The 16,847-nt window shown below is 42.7% G+C and overlaps 2 protein-coding genes across 7 annotated transcripts in view; one reads left to right on the plus strand and one right to left on the minus strand.

The window, feature by feature from the left end:
* The window catches only part of Ppn (Papilin), a 37,752-nt gene that overhangs the window by 17,118 nt on the left and 3,787 nt on the right, over positions 1-16,847 (plus strand). For 2 of the 6 annotated variants that reach the window (XM_065476196.1, XM_065476201.1), the window contains exons 2-35: positions 906-966; positions 3,840-4,015; positions 4,215-4,269; positions 4,455-4,537; positions 4,869-5,019; positions 5,087-5,222; positions 5,657-5,737; positions 5,794-5,969; positions 6,107-6,239; positions 6,295-6,635; positions 6,981-7,160; positions 7,217-7,387; positions 7,443-7,625; positions 7,685-7,817; positions 7,876-8,108; positions 8,159-8,252; positions 8,318-9,088; positions 9,141-9,275; positions 9,330-9,534; positions 9,591-9,733; positions 9,789-9,932; positions 9,987-10,160; positions 10,216-10,620; positions 10,719-10,895; positions 10,973-11,149; positions 11,268-11,447; positions 11,620-11,793; positions 11,930-12,112; positions 12,313-12,513; positions 12,598-12,768; positions 12,827-13,015; positions 13,197-13,391; positions 13,460-13,666; positions 16,582-16,830. In XM_065476196.1, coding sequence (XP_065332268.1) covers positions 906-966; positions 3,840-4,015; positions 4,215-4,269; positions 4,455-4,537; positions 4,869-5,019; positions 5,087-5,222; positions 5,657-5,737; positions 5,794-5,969; positions 6,107-6,239; positions 6,295-6,635; positions 6,981-7,160; positions 7,217-7,387; positions 7,443-7,625; positions 7,685-7,817; positions 7,876-8,108; positions 8,159-8,252; positions 8,318-9,088; positions 9,141-9,275; positions 9,330-9,534; positions 9,591-9,733; positions 9,789-9,932; positions 9,987-10,160; positions 10,216-10,620; positions 10,719-10,895; positions 10,973-11,149; positions 11,268-11,447; positions 11,620-11,793; positions 11,930-12,112; positions 12,313-12,513; positions 12,598-12,768; positions 12,827-13,015; positions 13,197-13,391; positions 13,460-13,666; positions 16,582-16,830 — 6,467 coding nt within the window. The remainder of the gene's footprint in view (positions 1-905; positions 967-3,839; positions 4,016-4,214; positions 4,270-4,454; positions 4,538-4,868; positions 5,020-5,086; positions 5,223-5,656; positions 5,738-5,793; positions 5,970-6,106; positions 6,240-6,294; positions 6,636-6,980; positions 7,161-7,216; positions 7,388-7,442; positions 7,626-7,684; positions 7,818-7,875; positions 8,109-8,158; positions 8,253-8,317; positions 9,089-9,140; positions 9,276-9,329; positions 9,535-9,590; positions 9,734-9,788; positions 9,933-9,986; positions 10,161-10,215; positions 10,621-10,718; positions 10,896-10,972; positions 11,150-11,267; positions 11,448-11,619; positions 11,794-11,929; positions 12,113-12,312; positions 12,514-12,597; positions 12,769-12,826; positions 13,016-13,196; positions 13,392-13,459; positions 13,667-16,581; positions 16,831-16,847) is intronic. The other 4 variants (XM_065476200.1, XM_065476199.1, XM_065476197.1 and 1 more) reach the window with 4 other exon arrangements.
* LOC135934453 (nicotinamide riboside kinase 1) lies at positions 13,916-15,998 on the minus strand. Its single transcript, XM_065476202.1, has 4 exons — positions 15,838-15,998; positions 15,530-15,625; positions 15,311-15,471; positions 13,916-15,211 (listed from the first exon to the last, which is right to left on the minus strand). The coding sequence occupies exon 4, from the start codon at positions 14,821-14,823 to the stop codon at positions 14,179-14,181; it is 645 nt and encodes a 214-aa protein (XP_065332274.1). The 5' UTR covers positions 14,824-15,211; positions 15,311-15,471; positions 15,530-15,625; positions 15,838-15,998; the 3' UTR covers positions 13,916-14,178.

Raw genomic sequence — 16,847 nt, forward strand, 5'->3', positions numbered from 1 at the left:
GTTGATGGGGTCGCTGCCATCTAATTGTTTTGAGTTGTAATTATTGACAATGAGCTCATTAACATTAGACGCTTTTTACGTGGCGGAAAATTAGCAAGGCTAATTATCGAAATTTTCCCCATCACCTTTTCAGCGAAAGTTTGTCTAACTCGCACTACACAAGCAAATTAAATTTAAGTGACAACTTAGGCGAACCCTCTCAAAATAGGAATGATAATTTACTGTAATAAAGAAATTATTGCTAAAAATTATGAAAATTGCTAAGTAATAAAAATTGCTTCAGCGTTGATTTTTGTGTTCTACCTCCTCCTTCTACTATATTTTTAATCAAAATAAATAATAGGATTTCATTTGTTTAAACTATTTTTAACCCTTACATTTGTTATCTTCCAAACAGATAAGAGGTTCTTCTTTTTCCAGCGCTAAAGTCGAACTGCTGGTAGAAATGCCATGCGTCTTAATTATTTTGTTCTTAATTCAAGTTTAGAGGCGCATAAAAGATAAAAAGTTTGAGGTAATCCATGAATATGAAGAGCGTTATTTGAAGGGGTCTGAAATAAAATTACCGCAGTAGTAAAAACTTCATTGGCGGCTTATTAAAACCTTTGGGATACAAAAGAAAATAAAACTCGATATCATGGACAATAAAAATCAAATTTTGTCCTCTCGTGACTCTCCATTTCACTCTTTCCATCCAAAACGATTCCCCAGCGCACATGTTTACGGCTGCTACGTTGCCTTCTAAAGCACTTTGTATATCCTTTGACAAAAACCGCATTCTCTTTTTATTTTACGAGCAGCCTCAGGCAGAGACGAACAGCAGTCTCTGTTCATTAAGCAGTTTATTATTCATTACGATTAGGACTAAACAACAATTAAATTTTAATGCACGTTCTGCTCCACAGGTCACTGGCGCTTTTGATCTTCGTGCTGGCCACATATTTCAGTGCGTCGCAGGCTAGACACGTGAGTATTACCCTTCATTCCGACCGAATTTAAATACTGCGGCGCCGCCCTCCGATAGACCCTCCCAGGATTTATTTCCTTAATCGAACGGCAGTTACAGAGGCATTCAGCCAGAGCCGCACCCCCGGCAAAGGTCACCCGTCAAAGGCAATGAACAAAAAACAGTAGTTCCCGTCCATTTCACGCTTGTTTGTTCTAAACGAGTCATTCGAAACTCATCAACACGTGGAGCAGCTCTGCTAAATAATTAAGAGGGAAGAGGAATGCTTTTTCCTGCAACTCCTGTTGACTTTGGCTGGGCCAAAGCCTTTTAGAGAGGATAAATGATTAGGCACATACACACGTGTGCACATTAGGCCGCGCGCCGCTTTTCCTGCCCAAATAACGAGCGGCGAGCTGCACAAACGAGCCGGATTATCTCTGGTGATTCGAAATTTTTGCTGATTATTCAAGCGCGCCATTCGACGCTTTGTTCGCGCTCACTCAATGGCATGTCCTCCGAGCCGATAATTACGTGCCTCGAATGGGATAAACTAGCTGCGCTGCAACAAGGTATGGGACTGTTCAAATAAATAAATATATAAATTGGATGCAGTTTTGAGAGAGTACGGCAAAATGCAAAACACTCTTATTCGAGGAATGATAAAGCTTGGAAAACTGCTGTTGACAGAGTTGTAACTTCTGCTGGGCGTTGCTGCGATGAGAAATCGAGATGAAATTTTTGGGCTCGGTGCTGCCAATGAGAGCTGGAAAAGTAAAGACACTTCTTCGTGCAGCACGTTGCATCCATATGCATGAAAGAACAAATTGATTTATTACTGCGACAAGAGCCAAACAGGTCAAGCAAAATGCACCTGCAACTCCAATTGTGGAAATAACACTCGGCCTCCTCTCTTATTTTTTCTTTGTAAGTAGAAACAATCTCTGCAAGGAGCCGTTCAGGAGTGGTGAATAAAAAAAGTCTACCAGAGACAAATCCAGCTTGATGACGTAATATTAATTGGAAATCTCCATATTGGTTCTTGCCGATTGCACCTCGACATAATCGCCGACGTGATTGGTGTTAATTAAAATATACGTCTAAAAGTAATTTACAGTCTCAAAAACATTTTATCACAAAATATCATTGACTTTTTTACTATTAACTGAAGAGTTCTGTGGAAATTAGATTTGCTAGAAGTAAAATTATACCAGATCTATACAGAAAAATTAAAAGGTGTGCTTATTTAATTTTGTTAAGACAAGCCCAAAGATTTTGATACGTGAAATCACTTATGTTGTTTCTGTTAATTGCTCTCAAATGCGTTTTTGACATTGCTGTGTCAACAAAAACCTGATGGAAGCACCTGGGAGCCAGTGAGAGCATTATCACATTATTATTTATTTTACAAGTATCATTAAACTATCTTTTGACAGATCAAATTATTGAAGAGCAACTCGCAAAAATGTATTATCTTAATTTGCTGTTTGACGTCGAAACGAGTTAATAATTTAATAAAATGAAGAAATATTAACGATTAATCCACTTAATGCACCCAAGCAACAGATGAAGGGTTAAAAAATCCGCTCGCAAATGAGCAGTGGTGGAGCTGAGTGTGGCGGCGCATGCGGGGGTACTGCAGGGGTGGAGCCGGTGACCCGAGGGCTCGTCCGCGGCGCAATGATCGACAGCTGGGTGCCGCGGAGAACAGCCGATTTAGCAGGTCGCGCGACGACAATTGGGTAGCGCGCAATCGGCGCATCTTTGCCCCTCTGATTGGACATTTGCTGGTACGGCCAAAGAAGCACATATTCGCTCGAGACGAGAAACGATTGGGCCGAAAATGGTGCTCGGCGGCCGTGGCTGATTCCCTTTTGGCTTGCGATTTTCATGCTCGGCCGCAAATGTGCATGATTAATAATTATTACGGCAGGTGCACTCTTTTTAAGGCAACACACCACGTCTGGCTCCTCCGAATTAATTGCACCGATGCAAATGAAGCGGTAATATATGTACGCAGCTATTCCATGCTGCAGAATCATTTTGAAATCTCGTTCGCACCGAATTCCCTTAACGCTGCTGATTGTGAGTCAGTCTCACATTCCGCTTTGCTGCCGAAGTCACGAAAACAATAAAAATTCTAATTTGGGAATCAATCGATCAGGCGTAAGGGCCTCTCGTTACATCAAAATGACAAATTAAAATTTCAGTTGAGACCACCGCCGCTTTTACTCGCCGCCGCTATTTCTTTATGAACTCTTCAGTTATTTATGTCCTGTTTTTTTTTCCATTGGAAAATTTTTACGTAAATAAGAATACCAGTTTTCTCTTTGAAGAGTTAAAACTAGCTTAGCGTGTTCCGATTGTGATCGACGAACCTAAAATAAATCGTGTACCATACAGTCTGCACAACTCATTACGGAATTTATTAATAAAATACAGGTACTGAGTTTCAAAGTTGAGAGCCTCAAAGGCTAGATAATGACGGCAAAATATAATCGACGTCCGCCCTCAGCGCGGCCCCCTTTGTAAATTCTAGCTTTGTCTACGCGAAAGCAGAGCATTTTTTCTCGTTGGGGAGATCTTGTGTCTAGAATTTTCCACTTGTATGGTTAACATCTGCTTTTAGGCGAATCCCTTGTATCTGAATCAGTTTTCATTTCACTCGAGACTTCCTTGAGATTTCATCTCAAAATCAATCGACGGAATAGTTTTTAGGTTTGAATGATCAAAAAAGACTAAAATTAATAAAAAAAACTCAATCTGTCTGCTGTACCTTACCTTATGCATTGAAAGGTCAGAAGGTTAGTTCATGTATGAAAAGTGCCTTTTATTTCCCTCTCGTTTAAATCACTTGGAATAATAAATAAGTTGAGCCTTTGTCTGCTTGCAGCACAAAATAAGGCACGCTCGACACAAGAAAATGGTCAACAACACCGAATTCGTTCCTGTAAATTATGTGGTGCTGGACGAGCGACCCGACTTGGGGCCGTGGAGCGAGTGGTCAGCACCCAGCTCGTGTTCTCGCTCGTGTGGAGGCGGAGTCGCCTTCCAGAGCAGAGAGTGCCCGTAAGTGCTTCTTTCTTACTTCTGCTGCTCCTAATGATTCTCTCGAGAGAGAGAGAAAGAAAGAAAGAAAATCACTGAGATCGAGCAGATAAAAGGCTGCTTATCTGATCCTATTTCTCTCTCGTGAGATCACGCGGAAAGAATTTTCGCCATTTCCAGTTTGATTTAATTACACACGCAAGTGCATTATTTTTCTCAGGCCAGGATCTACGTGTCAAGGGCCGGCCAAACGCTACTTCTCCTGCAACACAATGGTAAGAGTCGATTCGAGTATTTAAAATGAGTCTTGTGTGCTCGTCGGTGGTCCGTGGCGACAGTAAATAACAACTTTTACAGTGGCCACCCGTGCCGAACAGTTAATAACCCCCGAGAATGAACACAACTGGCCATCCGCTGAACTTAATATATTAATATATCGTGAATTATCGCGTGCTTTCAGCATTGTCCGCCGGGCTCGAAGGACTTCAGGTCGGAGCAGTGCTCTAAGTTCGACACCCAGGACTTTGAAGGAAATTTATATGAGTATGGGAGCACTTTCCACTTTTTAAATGTTTCAAATGGAAGGTTGTGAAGACAAAAAAACTAAAAATTTTGCAATAAATATTAACATTCAAATTTTATTTATTAAAATTCAAGCATTCAATAAAATGGTCCAGGATAGAGCTGGAGCCAAACCCTTGATAACGTTAAAAAGCAACGAGACAGTAAATTCCGCAATATGTTTCCCCTCGTTACAACTTCATTGCTGGCAACAGCAATATTTCCGTACGCTGATTTCTTTACGTGTCAATTTCATTATAAGCCAATAAATCCAATGCAACGTTATAACATTTAAAAATGTGTGTGCTTACAGGTGGATTCCATACACCAAAGGGGCGAATAATTGCGAGCTCAACTGCATGCCCAGGGGAGAGCGCTTTTTTAACGGATTTGCGAAAAAAGTCGTCGACGGCACGAGGTGCAATGATGAGACGCTCGACGTGTGTGTTGAAGGCACATGCATGGTAAATTTTCAGTAATATTTGTTAAAGCTGAGCTAGCAACCGCCACCACCGCAAATACAAATTTCAGCCCGTCGGCTGCGACTTGTTTCTTGGATCTTCTTTGCGTGAGGACAAGTGCAGAGACTGCGGCGGCAACAACTCGGGCTGCATCACCGTCAGCAAGATCATTTCCTTTGAAACCGACTTGAGTGATGCTCAACCTGGTGCGTGATATTTTTTAATTGCCTTGATGTATGGATAAATTTGATTTAACAACATTCTTTTTAACTAATCTTGTTGTCAGCATGTGTGATATCTTGGTCATTAAACGTGTTACGAGTAAGATTTAAGTCGATTATAATGCAATTATTAATTGTCTTACCTCCTGAGTGTGCCCACGGCTCGCTGCGAATTTACTTTTCAATGCGATACTTTTAATCCATTTTAACAGGTCATTCAATATAATATATAAAAAAGACAAAAAGAGATAAAAACGTTTCATTTTTTTTCAATTTTTTTGGAAATTGAACATTAAAAGAAAAACACGTTAATTTAACTTAATTAAAGGATCATATCACCTAATTTTTTTCCAATGTTGCTCGCATATTGCCGCTATTGCTTTTAATAAAAAAATCATGTTTGAATATTTTTCCAATAGGCTACAACGACCTTCTTCTAATACCCGCTGGGGCAACAAATATCTTTGTTAGGGAGCTAAATCACGCCAACAATTATCTTGGTAAAGAGTAGCCAATTTTATTTTCTTTAATTTGTAATCATTGCTTAATTATACAGCAATTAGGAATGAAAACAATACTTACTACCTGAATGGAAACTTCAATATTAACTACCCCAAGGATTTCCATTTTGCTGGAACTGTTTTCCATTATGAGCGCCAACCGAACAGCTTCTTGCTTGGTTCTGAAGTTATTCGAGCATTAGGACCAACAAACGAGTCACTTTATATCGCAGTAAGTAACATTTAAATTAAAAAAACTTCACTCTTTATAATTGGCAAATAACATTTTTTCACTAATGAAAATTAAATACGCAGATATGATAACTAAACTATTGGAATTTAATATTAAGTCCTTTCCCTTAAAATTAGCTACTGTACCAAGAAAAGGGAGAGGGCATTGAATACGAGTATAGTTTCTCCAAGGAAGTGCAGTCAGGCGATCCGGACAGCTACTATTGGGTTACGCACGATTTCTCGGAGTGTAGCGCCCCGTGCGGAGGAGGTTTGCCCGTTTCTCATCAGCTCAAGCACCAAAAGCCAAGTTTTTAATGCTGCAGGTAGTCAAAACCGCACGCTGGGTTGTGCTAAGAAGAGCGACAACTCGGCCGTGAGCCTGCGACTATGCGACCCAGTCAAACGGCCCGCTACAACACAAGGGTGCAACGAGGAGCCCTGCGATCCCGAGTGGTTCATCAGCCCCTGGGGCAACTGCACGCAGCCATGCAAGGGTGGAAATCAATTCAGGCAGGTTTACTGCCAGCAGATAATTAGCAACGCCAGGCCGACGGTGATCGAGGATGACGTGTGCGTCAAAAAGCTTGGCGAGAAACCCAGCGCTACCCAACCGTGCAACGAAGAGGGAATTTGCCCCCAGTGGCACCTTGATCCTTGGACGCCGGTAACAAATTTATTACACTCTGATTGAGCCACAAAATGTATGCTTGTAATGTTTGTGAGCTGATTTCTAAATTTTTTAACTACTTTTGAATTAAAATTGAGATAGTTGAAATAAAAAGAAAAATCTCTTGCTCTTGGAATTTTAAAGTGTTATGTTCAGAATCAAACAAAATTCATTTTTGGATGTGATGGAAAATCAGTTAGGTTAATTTTTTATTTGATAATCACAGATCACAGAGGTTAATTTTTGTAATGATATTTCGTTTTTGTCATGAAGCCCGTTTCTTTCGGAAAATACATTAGTAACTATACTGGTTGCATTGCATTTAATCCTTTCAACTTTCAGTGCGACAAACTCTGCGGAAAAGGCAAGCAGTACAGAAAAGTGACGTGCTACAAAGTTATCGAGGGAAAGATTGTGGTCCAAGAAGACTCTGTGTGCCACGAGGAGCGCCCACCATCCGAGCAGGTTTGTAACAACCAACCCTGTGACGGAGTGGACTGGATGGTGTCCGAGTGGTCCACGGTAAAAACTGATATAGTGCTGCATACAGCTTAGTTAAACTACGGCTGACTTTCCAGTGCGAGGATAAGTGTGGACTGTCCAAAAAAACAAGAACGGTGGTTTGCGCCTCCCTAAAGGGTGAAATTTATCCTGAGGAAAGCTGCAACCTGGAAAACAAGCCGTCCGAGATGGAAAATTGCAGCGTGACCGTGTGCACCAATCAGTGGTATGCGGCACAATGGAGTTCCGTGAGTGGCAATATCCTTTAAGCCATTGGAGTTTAATTTAAATCCATGTGTCCAGTGCTCTGCTGACTGCGGCAAAGGAGTGCGTACCAGGGAAGTCTTCTGCGGCCAAATAGTAAATGAAGGTATTTCCAAAGTGTCTGATGAACTGTGCGACGCCAAATTGAAATATTCCGAGGAGGAAGCGTGCGAGGGGACAACAAAGTGCGAAGGACTCTGGTTCGCAGGACCATGGAGCCAGGTAATTTTCCTTCGTATTATCTCGTTAACAGTTATTAATTATAAACATGGAAATTTTAGTGCAAAAAATGCAGTGATGTACAGAAAAGAGAGGTCATTTGCTTTGTCAACGGGTTCGCGGGTGACCCAAGCAAATGTGACCCCAGCGCATTGTCTCCCAAAACTCAGGACTGCACTGAGCCTTGTGGAAAAGGTTTCTGGAAAATTTATGCTTGACAATTCTAATACAAAAATGCTATTCAATGCTTTAGATGATGACGACTTAATCACACCTGTCGACATTACTGAGCCATCTACTCCAACCGAGGAGGACGATCCTGACTGCATAGACTCTGAGGAAGAAGTTGGCATCTATGAATTGCCACCTCTGCCTAAAGATAATGATTATGAAGAAGATGACTACAAGGATGGCGACGAAGTAACGGAAACAACAGTAATTCCAACGGAATCCGAGCCTACAGAAGGCTCCGGCCTCACCACACTCGTAATTTGAAAAGTAAATGTCTAGATTCACGAAATAAATATATTTTTAAGGATTCTGTGACCGAGTCAACATCCGGGTTTACATCCAGCACAGGCTTTGAAACGTCGTCGTCATTTGGTCTAGACGCTAGCAAATCGACCCAAGGTAAAAAGAATATTCAAATTTATTTATAAATTAATTATGTAATGATCTGTAATTTTCTGTGACAGATTCGGAGTACATAGATGTTTCAACTGAGAGGATCACACCAACCTACACAGAAGAGTCAAGTGCTGCTTCTTCAAGCGAATCTGGCTTTGGAACTGCTGAAACAATATCCAGCAGCGAAGATTCTGCGTCAGAGTATTTTGCTTCAACAGTGACGCCTCAAGAGGGTACCAGCTCAGTTGCTACAGAGGAAACCAAATCCAGCTCGGAAGACCATGAAATCACCGTGGAGACGACTGAATCTACAGCTATCAGCAGTGAAGCTACCACAGCAATGAGTGAAACAACATCATCCTCAATGGTAGACCCAACAACAACCCAGAAGATAAAGCCCAAAAATAAGTGTGGAAATGAATCCGATTATGATGAACCGGTTGTTGAAGGAGAACGTGTGAAGGATGACTGCAAGGATCAAACTGATAAAGTTGCCATGTCAACTAGTACCAATCCACCTTCAAGTTCAAAAACAGAAATATTTTTATCCACTGAGTCTCCTACTGCGTCTCCCTCTGAATCTTCTACTGCGTCTCCCATTGGGTCTTCCACTGATTCTTCTACTCCCATTGGGTCATCTACTGCGTCCCAAACCGAAACTGAAGAGGGATCTGGTACCGGTTCAACTGATTACTCATCGAAATCCACTTTCTTCACTGAAGAGACTGATCTGTACACCGAAGGGTCTGGAGATTTGCCCACTGTGCCTGATTTTACCAAGATAATGATATCAGACGAACCCACCTTTACATCAGACGGTGAATTCACCACTTTCATGGGCAAGTATTGACTGTTAATTTTGTTTCTAGAATCATTTTTTTACCATTACAGATGCATTTTCGACCAAGGGCGAATTCATCTCGCCGAAACCTAAAATGTGCAAGAAGCGCAAGCCAAAGTGCTCTACCACTAAGTACGGCTGCTGCATTGACGGCGTAACAGCTGCCAAAGGACCTTTCAAAGAAGGCAATTAATTTAAACAAAATAATTATAACATCGTAGAAAACATGTGTTCTCCAGGTTGCGCGCATCCGAAAACCTGCAAAGATACAAAGTACAGCTGCTGCCCTGACGGGATTTCCATGGCAAAGGGACCATATTTGTTTGGCTGCAAGTTGCCTGACTGCCAGAAGACCCTATATGGCTGCTGCAAGGACAATGTTACCGCGGCCACGGGCAATGACTTTGAAGGCTGCGAAGACGAACTGTCTTGCGAAAAAACCAAGTAATTTGTCGCAGTTTCGTTGGAAGAATTTGGTCTTGGAATTTTTGAAATTTCAGATTTGGCTGTTGTGATGATGGCTTCACTAAAGCCATCACTGAAGACAAAAGAAATTGCGTGCCTTGCAATAAAACCAAATTCGGATGCTGTGCTGACGGAAAGAGGCCAGCTAGGGATGAAAAGAAGAGAAAGGGATGCAGAGGTTCACTTACAAAATTCAAATAAAATCGCACAATCTATAATTTCTCTCTTACCAGTCAATTGCCACAAGACTGAGTTCGGTTGCTGTCCGAACAACAAAACTGTCGCTAAAGGACTCGATTTTCATGGCTGTGGAGTCATCAACGAGAAGAACTGCTCCGCGTCGTATTTCAAATGCTGTCCAGACGGTGTTAGCCCGGGTAAATGTTCACAAATAAAGCGTTTTTCGGTTGTTATCTTGTTCTATCTTACAGCACTCGGCCCCAAGTTCAAAGGTTGCCAGTCAGCTTGCCAGCAGTCCAAGTTCGGATGCTGTCAAGACGTGCTCACCCCTGCACACGGACCGAACGAGGAGGGTTGCTGTATTAACTCCCAATATGGTTGTTGTCCCGACAACATTCTTCCGGCGGGAGGCCCGAGTCTGCAGGGTAATATCAGTATTTTTCATTATTTTTCGTTTGACTTTAATAATTTTCCCTCCAGGCTGTGATTGCACACAGTCCAAATTCGGCTGCTGTCCAAACGGCGTTGATTATGCTAAGGGAACCAACAAAGAGGGCTGTGGCTGCAGATACGCTGAACACGGCTGCTGCCCTGATGGATTCTCTGAAGCAGAAGGCCCAGACTTCAAAGGCTGCCCATGCCATAGCTTCCAGTTCGGTTGCTGTCCAGACGGAAAAACCGTGGCTAAGGGACCGGCTAACGCGGGCTGCGCGTGCAAAGACACCGAATTCGGCTGCTGTCCAGATAACGTCACGTCAGCTCAGGGCGAGAACTATGAGGGATGTGGTTGCGCGGCTACCGAATTTGGATGCTGCCTTGATGGGGTCAGTGAAGCCAAAGGCGAGAAGTTTGAAGAGTGTGCCGACGCACCGAAATTCTCTGGAGGTATAGTTTAAATTAAAAATATAAATAATGGTTTTTTAGTTTATTGCCCAAGCATGTCTTATTTCAAGCTTAAATCTAAATTTGGCCAAAAATTTCAGAGGCGTGTGCTTTGCCAAAGGAAAAGGGCGATTGCCGAAACTTCTCTATCAAATGGTACTTCGACGCTGAATACGGCGGATGCACCAGATTTTGGTACGGCGGTTGCGATGGAAACAACAATAGATTCGAATCTCTGGAGGAGTGTAAAAACTCTTGCGTCATGCCCGAAGGCAAAGGTATGCTTTGCAACAAAAACTGCACTGAATTTTTGCGCAGGCATGATTTGCATGGATTTTGCATTTGTCCCTTATAGACGCATGCTTCCTCCCAAAAATCCACGGACCGTGCGAGGGCTACCACCCGACCTGGTACTACGACAGCGAGAGGAAGCACTGCACCCAGTTCATTTACGGCGGCTGTCTGGGCAACAACAACCGCTTCCAAACCAGAGAGGAGTGCCAGCAACTGTGCGCCCACCAGGAACTCAAAGGTCGACAAATTACAAATGCCCGTGTTTCAAAGATATGAGATATGCGTGTGTGCGCGTGTGCATTGGGCCAAAATAAATCATTTTCTCTTTTTCTTAATTTCCACACGATCCGTTGCAGACAAGTGTGCTCAGCCAGTGTCTGAGGGTCCTTGCAACGGAAATTTCGAACGTTGGTACTTTGACAGCGACGACTCAACTTGCAAGAGATTCAGATACGGCGGGTGCAAAGGCAACCAGAACAACTTCCTCACCGAGGCTGCCTGCCAACAACAGTGCGTCGCTCCTGCTTCATTCAGAGGTATCCCAAAAACTAGACCTATCAAATTATCAATTACGCTTACAAAATGTAATTTGAGACTGGTTACGGAGAAAAGCTTAATTCTGTCAACGGATGTTTATTTTCCGAAGGGAAAATTGTATATGATAAACTGAGAAACTTGTAAAAAATACATGAAAAAAAATTCCAACAGCTTCGAATAGGTGCGCGCTTCCGAAAGACAAGGGTCCTTGCAAAGGGTCGATGCTGCAGTGGTACTTCGACGCAAAAGCCGCAGAGTGCAAGGTTTTCAGCTTTGGTGGCTGCCTGGGCAATGCCAACAGGTTCCAGTCGCACACCGAGTGCGCCACCACCTGCCACACTCGAGGTTTTTCCACATTTCAGCTTTTCGTTTGGTGTTGGCTGGGCGGATTCATTTAATTTAACATGAGAATGCATTTTTGTACATTTTTTACCGCATGTTCGGTGAATGGCTTTATAACACTTGTTTGCACGGTGCGCAGATGTATGCAATGAGCCCGTGTCTGCCGACGAAAGTTGTGCCGTTGATCAAAAGCTAGCACGCTGGAGGTTTGACGTGCGAGAAAACCGCTGCTTGCCCTTCTACTCCAAGGGCTGTGACGTGAGCAGCAGAAACACTTTCGTAAGCGAACCTGAGTGCGAAGACAGGTGCCCCAAAGAGATTGGTAAGACAAACACAACACATACACATATGTCTTGGCTTTTCTGTCAAAGTCTTCTTTGCTTTTATTACCAACAAAATTTGCTTAATACACTTGCACTGTGATGCGATGCAAAGAACAATTAATTATTTGTTTTGTTTTGCTAACCAAAGGAACTTGAGTTTGGTCAAGCAGTGGGTAACTTTTTGTGTTATTTTGAGCAGAAGAGGACATTTGCCGTCTGGCGCCAAAGGCCGGTAACTGCAGAGATTACGTTAGTCGGTGGTACTACAACGTTGAACAGAAACGCTGTCTCCAGTTCTACTACGGGGGTTGTGAGGGCAACGCGAATAATTTCGAAAACGAGGATGATTGTACCAAGAGGTGCACGATGGAAGAGGAGCCCTCAGAGCCGTTCAGACAGGGTAAACTAAATATGCAATTTTGAATTATGTCCTTAATTCGCTGTCAACATGCTACACAAACTCATGAGCTTTGTCTTTTTCCAGAATTCTGTTTGCAGCCACCTGAGGAAGGCCAATGCAAAAAATACGTCAATCGGTGGTATTACGACCGAAACGAAGGTTTCTGCAAAGAGTTCAACTACGGCGGCTGTGAAGGGAACCAGAACAGGTACAGAAGCAAGCAGGAGTGCGAGCAGAAGTGTGGAAATGTGCAAGGTACGCACGCTTGTAGACCTTACTACTCCAGATCGTAACTTTCCATTGCTTATTTCAGATCCGTGCAGCCTGCCCAGAGTATCGAGGGCGTGCGAACACAGCGTTATTCAGTACTACTACTCTTCGCACACTGACTCTTGCCACGCCACTAGTCGCGGCGAGTGCATATTGAACACAAACAGGTTCAACTCGAAGGAGAACTGTGAGGCAAAATGCCGAAGAGGGCCTGCACCACCGACCCAACCACGTAAGTTACTTAATATTTATGTTGGAAATCCATGAGTTTACATTTACATGCCAGTGTGTTGAGATGTTAAAATTGAAAGGCATGAAAAATATATTTTTTTTTTCATAAATAAAGACTTAAAAGATCACACCTCGGCTTGAGAAAAGCAAATACCCATGTTTTCTTTAATTATAATTTTAAGCTGAACCACCCAAGCCAAAAGAAGACGAGTGCAGAGTGCTGCCGGAACCTGGTGACTGCAGTGAGCAACATGAAAAATGGTTCTTTGATGTTCGACGCAACGATTGCTTGCGGTTCATCTACTCAGGTTGCGGAGGCAACACCAACCGCTTCCAAACGAGGGAGGAATGTCTGGGAACATGTGCGCAAGACCGAGGTACGTGCCAGCCTTTTCTTACTCTTGGGTGTCTCGTATTTAGTGTCAGTAATCTTTATGTAAGCTAGAATTTTGCAAAATGCCCGCGGACAAGGGCGGTTGCACTGACTCATACCAGCGTTTCTACTTTGACTACTATTCTGGCGAGTGCAAGCCGTTCACATACACTGGTTGCGGCGGCAACCGTAACCATTTCGAGGACGTGGGCACTTGCTTCTATTACTGCGGCAGCGTAAGGTCGCCGCCGGTGGTGGAAATACCGCCGCCGGTTACGGGTAAACCAGCCACCCCACGCACAGCACTGATTTTGCACATGCACTCTCTTAAAGCAGCACTAAATCACGCCGCGACACGCCAAGCACTCGCACAATGCACAAATCTGCTATCTAACTAAGCGCTATCAAAGGACAAAGACCCTTAAAAATTGGGACACGAAGATATGGTATAAAGTTGTGGATAGTAAAATTTGTGCGATAAGTTAACTCCATCGGAGAAGCTCATTTCTAACAAAACACCGTTAAAAATCGCTTAGTTCACATTTAAAATTTATTCTGCTCCTATCCCTTAATTTTATGAGTAAAATCTTATTTCCTACTCTCTTTTGAAATATTGCTGATTGAAAAAGCACGATATATCACGTCTTGTCCGTTCTCTAGAATTCTAACCTTTGATGTAAATCAAGTTTTAGATTTAATGAGAAAATAAATTTCCAGCATAGTACTATTTATTGCACCGCAAAGAGTAATAATTATAAGTATTCCGAGGCACTAACAAGGACGATAATATGTCAGCACTTAGCTTTCAATATTGTCAGCATAGTATCCAAGTTCTCCACACAGTCTCTATATCCGTCGACCAAGACCATATCTGGGTTGAGTTGGATGGAGAGCGCCTTCATCCTTTCATGCTCGGGCCAAACGCACTCCTCGAAGTAGCCAGGCACATCAGGCGGGTCGTAATTCCTCAGATCACGCCTCAGCAGGCACTGCTCCTTGGTCAGCGTGAAGTAGAACTTGAGGTCGCACAGCCGCGACGTCCACTCGTCATTCAGGACCAAAAAGCCATCCAAAATAAGCACCTTCATGTTGGTTTCCGGCACTTGGACGCTCGGCTGTACCGTCAGAACTTTTGCTGGCAGTTTTTCGTCGTCTGGACAGCTCAGGCAGGGTGTGTAGGTGTCCTCGGTGCCATCCAGGATGTGCTGAATGCTGCTTCGCCACGCTTCCCAGTTGAGCGCGCTTGGAATGTCAAAGTTGATGTGATCGAGGCCCAGCACCTGCTGGTGCTCAGGGTCCGTCAGATCGCGGAAGTACCTATCAAGGCCAAGGTAACGCGAGCCGGGCAGCAGCGAGTGCAGCTTGCGGGACATTAGGCTCTTGCCACCGCATGTCACTCCAGACACGCCTATCACTAGCCAGCCCTTAGTCGGCATTTTGAATAGCGACGTTTAATGTATTATGGTAGATACAGCAGACGGTGAATAAGGTAAGGCTGCTGATGAACACAAGGCCAGAGTAGGCGGGCACGACCAACGCGTACCAAGGGTTAGGGAAGAGGCGCGTGAAGAGATCGTCTGGACCGGCAAACGGTAGACCAACTATCCACAGGGTGTAGTAGACTAAGAGGATGCTGGACGCGACAAGGATTAGTTGGCCAATAGTGCGAGTAGCCAGCATTTGATTCACTCAATATGATAATCAATCGTCTGCGACGTAGTTCTTCTCAAACCTGACAAAGTCTGCTTCTGTGAACAAAGTCGAAGTTATTTTCTTCTGCTCACAACTTCGCTCAGCAATTCTCTTGGCTGTTCTCTCTAGAATCTGAAATTTAATAGAGTATTTAGCGCAAGTTTAATTAAAAAATGTATATTGGCAATTACAAATGATCAAATTAACAAGAGAAATTGTTTAGTTACATACCTTTACAGCACTCTTGAGATCGATGGTGGAAATCTGGCTTAAACTTTGCAAACGCCTCAAGTTTTCTTGGACGATCTGGTCCTCGTTTTCTTCATCAAACTTAGGCCCCAAGTGCTTCAGGGAAGGAAGAAGCAGGCCTTTTGAGCCTAAGATTGTCGACTCTAAAGAAAAATTAATTATAGTTCATGATTGAAACAAGTTGAAGTTGAGATATTTTACTTTGCTGGAACTGCTCGTCTCTTGCCTTCCTCCTACTTTTCTTGACGCCGCGACGCTCAGCACTGATAATCAGCTCCTTCCCACTCTTCTTGCCCTCTACCATAACAAAAACATCGATTAAAGCGCTCTTAGATAAGAGAATATAAGCGTAATTGCTTGTTTATGATTACAGAAGTAATTAACGACTTGTTCGCCGGTTCATAGTCGTTTGTTTGGCGTTCTACATTCATGCAAACATCAAAACGTGCTCGTATTACCAATTTATGTAAAATTCATACATAATGAATGTATTGTTTTCAGTCACTTACCTGTATTTCTCTCCTCAGCACAATCGAATAGTTGCAAATTTTTCCAGACGACTGAAGACATAATCTTATCAGATCGAGACCGCGAGGATTTTACTTAACCAAAAATAGGCATCACTTGGCATCACAAGGCCTGGCGTTTGTTTGGGTTTTTAGTTCATTGTCAGTAAAGAGGGCGTTTTAGTACCGTATGTACTTCCTTACCTCGCCGCTACGACTCTATTCTCATTGTTTTGAAAAAATTGTGGCGCCAAAGAGGCATGTAAAGAGTCTGGAACTTGCATGAGCGAAGATAGTCAAAACACTGCTAACTACTTGCTGCTATTTATTTGATTAATCTTGCTTTATTCATATTTTCTCCAACCGAGATCTATACACATTTCAATTATTTATAGTTTTTATGTAATATATATATGTTTTATTGAATTTTAATATCCCTCGCTTAATTAATTAATTGATAGTGTCATGGTAAAAAATAAAAAAATAGTGTAAATAATATTTTTTGTTTCATTAATTTTAAAGTTTTGAATTTTCTCTATAAAATTTTTGTACCGTTCAAAACGTGATATTTCAATATTAAAATCTAACAGAAAATTTCGAAAAATTTTAATAATTGCTATATTAAATATTGCTACATTGCTCGGAGAATATCAGACCTTGCTTTTTTTCTTACTCAACTATTACAACCACTATTTTTAGCAAGATATATATATATTTCAAGGAATTGAAAGAATTATTAACTTCCAGCTGGGCCAGAACCACAAACTACACCAACTAGTGGGCCTATTGGCTGCAGGGATCGTAGCTATGAATGTGGCTATTTCCGTCAGCACTGTACACATGGAGTTGAGGAGTATATCGACAGTGAAACGTGCACTCGATGCCGTTGCCACGAACCCTGCCAGTCTACCGTTTGCCCCGAGAAAACTAAGTGCGTGGTTGAGACCATCGTTGCTCACGACCAGTCTCGCCACTTTAGGCCCGTCTGCAGGCAACGTAAGTGTAATGATATA

Source organism: Cloeon dipterum, chromosome 1 (genome assembly GCF_949628265.1).
Source record: "Cloeon dipterum chromosome 1, ieCloDipt1.1, whole genome shotgun sequence".
Lineage (NCBI taxonomy): Eukaryota > Metazoa > Arthropoda > Insecta > Ephemeroptera > Baetidae > Cloeon > Cloeon dipterum.